This window comes from Panthera pardus, unplaced genomic scaffold, assembly GCF_024362965.1.
Source record: "Panthera pardus isolate Hobbes unplaced genomic scaffold, ASM2436296v1 HiC_scaffold_16, whole genome shotgun sequence".
NCBI classification, from domain to species: domain Eukaryota; kingdom Metazoa; phylum Chordata; class Mammalia; order Carnivora; family Felidae; genus Panthera; species Panthera pardus.
In genome coordinates this window covers 72,319,155-72,328,175 of record NW_026526721.1, presented here as the reverse complement: position 1 = coordinate 72,328,175, position 9,021 = coordinate 72,319,155, and the positions used below count along the sequence as shown (strand labels likewise).

Below are 9,021 nucleotides of genomic sequence, written 5' to 3'. Positions count from 1 at the left end.
TGATGACTGGGCTGGGGAGCACAGGCAAGGAGGAGTGAATGAATGAGCAAGTGAAAGACGGAACAAATGTTTTCTTTCCACTCTTAAATACATTCACGCTTAGAATTAATCACTTAGACTTAAAAACCCTCTAGTAAAATCATCAAACTCTTAATCTATCTCCCTGTTTTATGTGCCCTTCTTTAATTCAACCCCTCACTCCCCAAAAAACTTTTACTTAAGGGCAAATAATAAAAAAGCCCCAGTACAAAGTGGAAGACAGTGCAGAGATCGCACCCCCAACCCCACACAAACCCCTCCCCTTCCCCCTTCCAGGCTCCGCCCGCCCCCGCCCCTAATGTGGGTGGTGCAGTGGACTCCTCCCCGAGACCGCTTTTCCCCTGTTGGGGATCCACCCCCGGGGGCGCCAGGCACTCTCTCCTGCCTTGGAGTTGAAACCGGCACGTGTTTAGTGAGGTTAAAGGGTGTCTCGGAATGTGTCTCTTGGATCTGGTGTAGGTGAGGTCACGTCTCTCTTCTGACACCCCCGACCCTTCCGGGCCTGGCGCGCTCCTCGCTCTGAACCGCGGGACACACCGGTGGGCTAGGGCGAGGTAAAGGCGGGCTCCCTCCAGGGCCACCAAGGACCACCTGTAGAATCTGTGTGTCAACTCCTTTGTCTTCAGAGCCACTTCAGTGGCCGCTCCTTTAAGCGAGGAGGTTCACTTGCGATGTTTCCCGGGTCCCCTTTCCCGTTCCCCAGCCCCCTCCTGGCCCTCCTCCCCCTACCAACCCAAAGGTAGCAGCGCTGAGAGCCCGGGGCTCGGCGCCAGCCGCCTCCTCACTTCCCATTGGCTGAGAGCGCCGGGAAAGCGGTCACGTGGGGGCGCGGCAGTCCAGCTCCGGGGCCGCCATCTTGGCGGAAAGTTTGGGGGGAGAGCGGTTGGGGGCGCGGAAGGAGGCGAGGTTCCGGGGGTGGGGCGGCTAGGAAGGGAGAGGGCGAGCGGGCGAGCGGGCCGCGGCGACCGAGGCGGCCGCGGCGGCGGCGGAGGAAGAGGAAGAAGGGGCGGTGGGGGTGCGGCCGCCGAGGGGAGCTCCTCCCCCGTTCCCTCACCCCCCCTCAGCTCAGCTCCTCGAGCCCCGGGCGGGGCGGGGGGGACGTGGAGCGGGGAAGGGCGGGGGAGCCGCCCCGACTCAGGCCGGAGCGCACCCCAGCTCCCAGCGCTCGCGGCTTGCAGGAACTTTGTGGTGGCGCCGCAGGTGTGGGGGCCCGCCGAGGTGTGCATGTGGGGCGTGAGGGCGTCGCGGAGAGCGGCCGCAGCCCTGTCCGGCCCCCGCTGGAGTAGCCCGGAGGAAGCGAGCCAGGAGAAAGGCAAGCGAGAGGAGGGGGCCAGAGCAGAGTGGGGTGATCAGCCCAGCTGGTCCCGTGTCGGAGCGCTCTTACTGTCGCTGCAGGCTTAGGGGCCAAGGGTCGGAGCGCCTCTGCACCCTCCAGGAGCAGGTGGGGAATATGCATACTTAAGCCGGGGGAGGGGTGGCCTCACGTTTAGGCGTTTAGTACCCTTTGGAGAGGGAGCAGCTTTCGAGGAGAATTTGGAAGCAGGCTTCTCTGTCTGCTCTTAATTTGCCGGGGTACCCACCCTTAGGTAAAAGCTTTCTAGATTCACTGACACTGCTGGGTTTTGAGGCTTTTTCTTTCACTTGGGAAAACTTCGCCAGGTGGCCTTTTCATACAGGGCTGGGAGTTTTTCGACTTGAGATTCGGGGGAAATGCTAGTTTAACTACGACTCTGTTCTTTGCTTTAGTTGTCTCCGTTCTGTTTTATGTTTTCAAAGGTGTGTGCCCTCTTCCTGATACTGGAGAAAAATGCCGGTCCGGAAGCAAGGTGAGAATTTATTTCAGAACTCTCCTGCGAGTGTCACTTGCTTTTCTGTGTGTATGTTTTGTGATTGCTGTGCTTTAAAAATGTTCAGCTCCGGTGAGACAGCATCGTCCTAGCCTCAGTTCTTAGGGAATCTAAGCCTCATATCCTTAGAAGGGAGAACCACCTAAATATTTTTCAAACTTTCTTTTTTGACATCTCTTTAGTGACTAGAGAGGCAGTTAATTTTGTTTTCTCTGAAATGTCTTTCCAAAAACTCTGCATTGGTGTTTTAGTATTTTACTTTATCATTCTTACTAAACACTGATTTGTGAATAAACGTGGGATCCTGGTTAAGAACTAGTGTTTTGAAACATTTAAGATTTGGATTATCATGACAAATTATAGATCGATAATTGCTTTTGCATATCAGATCACTTGAAGCCATGTTAACTAATATTTGATCAGTCTTTTATTGTGGTAGATTATTGTGGTAGACTGCTAGCCCACATTTATTACAAACTGCTCACCTTCCTCCTTTCTCTGTGACATATGTTTAAAATGTTTTGATTATTTCAGGGAATGTATGTGTGTGTGAACATAGTAGCATTGATTGACCTAGAGGATTTGGGGAAGTGTTTAGATGTCTCACAGATTATTTGCATAAATAGTGTGTAATGCTTGTATATGTGTAATTTTAATCAGACTCTGCTTTTCTTCTCAGACACCCAGAGAGCATTGCACCTTTTGGAAGAATATCGTTCAAAACTAAGCCAAACTGAAGACCGACAGCTCAGAAGTTCCATAGAACGGGTTATTAACATATTTCAGAGCAACCTCTTTCAGGCTTTAATAGGTGGGAATTAAAACTTTATTTGTGACCATTATGTGTCAACTAGACTTAATGCTCCTCTGAATTCATTTATTTTAAACTTAACAGAGTGATTTACTCGGTTCTCTGTAAGGAATTCAGTAACTTGAACATCCAGTGAGTTGTATGTCTGATAGGCCAATATCCTTTCAAAAAATACCTGATAACTGAAAAAACTTTCATTATGATTATTTCAGTGATCTTTGGCGACAGTGTGTAATATCCTAGCATTAACTAATAAAAGATGGAGAAGTTGCAAGAATGTTTCAGGACCCAAAAAGACAAGAGTGAATAACTTAATTGTTAGCTTGTTTCTATATTTGACTTCTGTTTCTCTGGAGTCCCTCAAAATGTTTGAGGACATCTCCTTAATATGGACCTCTGTTAAAACTTGGCATTCATGGAGTCAGAATTTTAGATCTGGAAAATTATCTTAGAGGTGATTTTGCTATTTTGTCTAATATTTTACCGACAAGAACATTAAAACAATATTATTCATAACTAACTTAAATTTAAGGTTGTGCATTGGTCTAATAAAGAACTGGACAAATAGTCAAGAGTCCTAAATTCTCTTCTTTACACTGCCATTAATTGAATGGTGTTATACAAGTTATTTAACCTTTTCTAGGTCGCTATATTAGCTGTAGAATGTGAGTTCATTAGAACAGTGGTTTTTAGCCCTCCCTCCCTCCTGATTTTTAAAGTAGCTAGATTCTTTTTTAAAACAAAGTCTTATATTTTGTACACAATTCCCAATTTATGAAACAAGATGATTTGTCTATGGCCTCGAGGTACCTGGAAAGTGTTAACCACTGAACTAGAAAATTTGTTCCTTCCAATTCTAAGAATGAAATGTTTTTAAATTAATCATTGACTATATAAATTAGATATGTACTTCATTGCATTACATTTGTTTCCTTAGTAACTTCCAAGTTGGTATGACCTAACATCTATTGATAGAGTAACTTTTGATGTGTTTGTGGATTACCTTTAAGTTAGTGTACCCTGTCAAAAAACCTTACTGCTAAATTGATACTCTGTATTAAGTTTGTTGTAAAATTAAAGATTTTCAGGAAGACCACTCAGTACACCTGAATAGTTTTAAAATATCTAACGTTATCATAGTATCTATTTATTTAAATTTTTTAATGTTTATTTTTGAGAGAGTGAGACAGAGTGTGGGAGGGGGGGAGCAGAGAGAGACACAGAGACACAGAATCCCAAGCAGGCTCCAGGTTCTGAGCTGTCAGCACAGAGCCCTACGTGGGGCTCGAATCCACCAGCTGTGAGATCATGACCTGAATTGAAGTCGGACACTTAACCGACCAAGCCACCGAGGCGCGCCATTATCATAGACTTTAAAAACCATACACAAGAATAGAACAGTATAATTAACTATTACATAATTAACAATATAATGAACCTATTTTCAAAAATTACCAACATTCTGTCTTTTTTGTTTAAACTCCTCGACATTTTTACATTTCAGTTTCTAAGCTCTGACATTTAAGGTCCAAATGGATGATCAAATTAGATTCCTCTGAAAAAACAACAAAAAAGGAAGGGAAACATTTTCAGTCATTTGGTTTTCTAAATCAACCTTAAACTTAGGAATGTTTTATTTAGTAGAGTCAATGTTTAGAAAAAAAATAGTATGACTTCTATGTCCTCATTTACCTATAGACAGATAGGTGTAGTCCCTCTCTTTGTGGAGTCTGCAACTTTAAGAAAATTAAATGGTCAGTGAAGTAAATAGAATCTATGCTTCTTAGATTTCTCTGTAGATTGGAGGTAGATTTGCTGTGTTTGGAGGGATTTTTAAAATGTATTCTGCCTTGCCTGTTTTGAGTGTTTATCTGTTCTTACACGTGATTGAATTCTAATAGAATTAGCTTTCGGACGAGTTTGTATTTGGTGATCTTCTTTGTTCTGTATAATTTCATTGGTTGTGAATTTACCTTATATTTAGATTTGCTTGTATTTTAATGTTTAATAGGATATGATACCGAATTTTGGTGTAAGAAAAGTAATCGATTTTAGGAATTTTGAAACGAGTGAATTTAGTAGAGATCTTTATGTGTTTGCATACTGTAATTGAATTAATTGTTGACACTGCCTAAATAAATGTATTCTTTTGTGTTTGCTGAAATTGGGTTAATTTATTAACCTTTGTTACTTTTTTCAGTCTGAAAATGTTTAGGTTAGTAAGACTTTCCTTTTGCTTTGCACCGGTACCATTGTTCTTGAAACAGTACATTAGCGTACTTTAAACCTGTAAGTCGCCCTGAGCTACACTAGAGTATTGTGTTCATAGTAGGTGCTGAAAAATATTGGATCAACTTTTTTCCTTTAGTAGGCAGCGCTCTTTTTTCTGAGGTAGTATCTGTGGACCGTTGGATTAAAGGAGACATGGGTCTTGACAATCTGAGTTGTTTCAAAGGTTCTTGACTGCCTGAGTTTGGAAATCATCTCCTTAGGTCATAGTGAATTATGTAGTTACTTCTTTGTACTTGTTGTCTGCATAATTATTTATTTATTGATTCTTTGAACTGGTAGTTTGCATTGACTGTTCTCATGCATTTTAAAGAAGGTTGTGTGGGGTGCTGAGGTTTTGATGCTATAGAAATGTTGATTTATTTTCTTCTTCCTTCTGTAGTTGATACCTTATATAGATTAGGTTTCTGGTACCCTGAGGTTATTCAGAGGAATAAGTATGTGTATATTGCATTACATCTGTTCTGAGATAACAATTTTTAAATATTTTAATATCTTTGAATTTGGGATACATTTTATGACTGATGTATGTTGGAAATGATTTTACATTCTTAGTGGCACATGATAGAATGGTACATCTTAGAACTGATGTCCTCATTTCAATGAAATATGGCAATCACTGTCCTAGCTCTGATGTTTGCTAGTATCTTTGAAGGTTTAAAAACTACTGAACACAGCAAAGTTTTTATTAACTTTTGAGTTTCAGGTGATAAGTTGCTTCTTTAAAGCTGAATATTTAAAGTTATATCTAAAAAAAAAAAGTTTATGAACTATACATTTCTTTAAAATTTATTCTCCAAATACCTGGTGATTATCTTTGTGTAAATGGGAGACAAAGTCTGCCTAATTTTAATCCTTAATTTAGGTGAGTACAATTTGAAAACGTAATATATTTGATTTTGTATTCTCATTTTCTGCACTTACATTTGAAAAATTTATAAATAAGTAGACTGGGTGTTGTTTGATTCCAGGTCAGAGCCCAGGTGTTCAGATCCAGCATGATATGAGGTTATTTATGATTCTTAGGTTTATCTAGGGTCTGAGATGATCTTTGTAATCCTCAAAGATTTCATATTAGTCTAGCCCCCCCCCCCCCCCCCCCCCCCCCCCGCCGGGCGTTACTTATGGGATCAAAGAATTCTGCTTTTCTTGAGCACAGGAAGAGAACCTGAGCTCAAGATCAGGCTGACTTTAGAGACTTGAGTAAGTTGAGTCATGGGATTTGTATAGTTTGTCTGCAATAAATAGCAAGCTTATTTTAATGCAGTGTTTTATTTTAGTTATGAGATTTGTCAAAATGAAGATGGATCATGTAATAAATAATATTGTCCATTTCTGAGATTTTTTGACTTCTACTTTATTTGTTGCTGTTCTTTTAACTGAGTTTCAGTAGGCCTTGTAAACATGGTAAAGAACATTTGAATTTGTAGGTACTGGCTTTCAAAAAGTATGACTCCTTTTTTTTAAATAAAAAAAAAGTGCATCATCTTAACCACTTTTTTTTTTTAAACAATTTTTTTAGTGTATATTTATTTTTGAGACAGAGACAGCATGAGCAGGGGAGGGGCAGAGAGGGAGACACAGAATCCGAAGCAGGCTCCAGGACTGAGGTGTCAGCACAGAGCCTGATGCAGGGCTCGAACCCATGAACCGTGAGATCATGACCTGAGCCAAAGTCAGATGCTTAACTGACTAAGCCACCCAGGCACCTCTTAAACACTTTTAAATGTATAGTTCAGTATTATTAAGTACATTGGTGCAAAAACAGTTCAGAACTTATTCCTCTTTCAAAACCAGAACTCTACAACACTCTCCTTTTCCTTCTGCCCTCAGTCTCTGGTAACTACCATTGGAGTTTCTGTCTCTGATTTTGACTACTGTAAATAACTTATATATATAGTACTTGTCTTTTTGTGTCTAACTTATTTCGCTTAATGTTCTCAGAGTTCCTCCATGTTATAGCATGTGACAGAATATCCTTTCTACCTAAGGCTGAATTTTTTTACTGTATGTATATACCATATTTTGTTTATCCATTGATGGGCATTTAGGGTGTTTTCATCTCTTGGCTATTGTGAATAGTGCTGCTTTGAACATGGGTGTGCAAATATCTCTTTGAAAAACTGCTTTCAATTTTTGGGATATCCAGAAGTTGGATTATAGGATCATATGGCATTTATATTTTTAATTTTTTGAGGATATCATACTGCCTTCCATAGCAGTTGCATTATTTTGCAGTCCCACTGACAGTGCACAAGGGTCCCGGTTTCTCCATATTCTTGCCAACACTTGTTATTTTCAGTTTTTTTGATAGTAGCCATCCTAATGGGTATGAGATTATGACTCTTTTTTAAGTATATGTAAAAAGTAACAATAGCTGACATTTCATCGAGTACTTTCTGTGTGTGATGCAAGTGTCTCATTTGTTATAATCCTATGAAGCGTATATTCATCTATGAGGTGATTGTGTCATTTTATATCATTTTATAGATTAGAAAAGTAGGCACTGAGAGATTACAGATCTTGTTCAAGGACCTTCAGATACTAAATTGTGGAGCCAGAATCTGAACTCCATCTGAATCCAGAGCTGCTCCTCACTTTCAGTTATTAGGATGTTATCTTGAGTTGAATATTTTAATGTGAGAAAGAACACTAACAACAAGCGTGGTAAACATAGATGATGGTCTGTAGGTTCAGTGGTTTTATTTTTAAGTTTTTTACTTTGAAGGAGAATATGATGGAATGATGTTTATAATTATGGAGTTTACACATTTTGGAAAGTGTATTTAGTAATCAAGGTTTGTGAACTTCTAGCTATGATGGTAAAATGTCAAAATTTCTTAGATTTTTTGTTTCTTACTGGTCCCAGGGATACTGTATTTTAGTTTGTTACTAACTTCATTTGTGTGACTTTGCAAGCTAGGTTTGAGAAAGGAAAACATTTATTACAGGCTGTGGATCATTTTATTGGCTAAAACTTTATAGAATTGGAGGAAATTTTTATTAATTTTTCAGTTGATGGTTTTGATTGAATTGGATTATTATTTATATGCTAATAGTTTTGCCTACTACTGCTCTGAAGCAGTGCTTTGATTATGTTGAATCTGGTTGAATTCTCTTCAGAACCTTGTAATCACAGGGCTGTAAAAGCATCTGTAAATATTTCTTCTGGTCTAAGCAGTTTCATCTATGTAGGATCAAGTTTTTCCCACGAAATTTTTTCTTTTCTAAATTATTTTTCCAGTATACTATCAAGTCTAGGACCAGGTATTTCATTTGTCATATCTCTTTGGTCTGGGCACATTTCCATAGCTTGGTCTTTTATGACATTGGCATTTTTGAAGGATACAGTTCCCCGTTTCTTTTATTTTTTTATATAAGTTTTCTAATTTTGGGTTTCTCTGGTGTTTGCTTGTGATTAGATTCAGGTTATGTATTCCCTAGGGTTCTGTACATTCAGAGGTACAAGATATCTTTCCTTCATCGGTGTTGTTAATTTTGATTACCCAATTAAGGTGTTTGATTACTCCATAGTTAACGTTTTTTCCTTGTTTATAAGCAGTATGTGGGGGTGACACTTCAACACCATGTGTATGTCTTGTTTTTTAGCAAAATTTCCACCTAGACTTAGTATCCATTGATGATGCTTGCCTGAACCTTTTACTATGTTGAAAATGACAGTTGAGAAATGGAAGTTTTATAACAGTGGCACTCTTCTACGTTTTCCAATTAACGCTTGGCATTTTACTGTAAGAACCCTCCTCTCCCATTTATCTATCTATATATCATTTAAAAAAATTTTTTTAGTGTTTATTTATTTTTGAGAGACAGTGTGAGTGGGGGAGGGGCAGAGAGAGAGGGAGACACAGAATCCAAAGCAGGCTCCAGGTTCTGGGCTTGTCAGCACAGAGCCCAATGTGGGGCTCGAACTGAACCGTGAGATCATGACCTGAGCCAAAGTCGGATGCTTAACTGACTGAGCCATCCAGGTGCCCCTGTATCATTTTTCTTTTAATCGTTGATATTTATTATCAT

The 9,021-nt window shown here is 39.9% G+C and overlaps 1 protein-coding gene across 22 annotated transcripts in view; it reads left to right on the top strand.

Annotated features, from left to right (window-relative positions):
* Positions 1-426: 426 nt before the first annotated feature.
* Positions 427-9,021, top strand: part of DLG1 (discs large MAGUK scaffold protein 1) — a 273,708-nt gene continuing 265,113 nt past the window's right edge. For 3 of the 22 annotated variants that reach the window (XM_053903520.1, XM_053903515.1, XM_019448758.2), the window contains exons 1-3: positions 1,134-1,480; positions 1,816-1,865; positions 2,566-2,697. In XM_053903520.1, coding sequence (XP_053759495.1) covers positions 1,847-1,865; positions 2,566-2,697 — 151 coding nt within the window. In that variant the 5' untranslated portion in view covers positions 1,134-1,480; positions 1,816-1,846. Of the gene's footprint in view, positions 499-533; positions 594-976; positions 1,481-1,815; positions 1,866-2,565; positions 2,698-9,021 lie in introns of those variants that run through there. The other 19 variants (XM_053903518.1, XM_019448751.2, XM_019448745.2 and 16 more) reach the window with 13 other exon arrangements.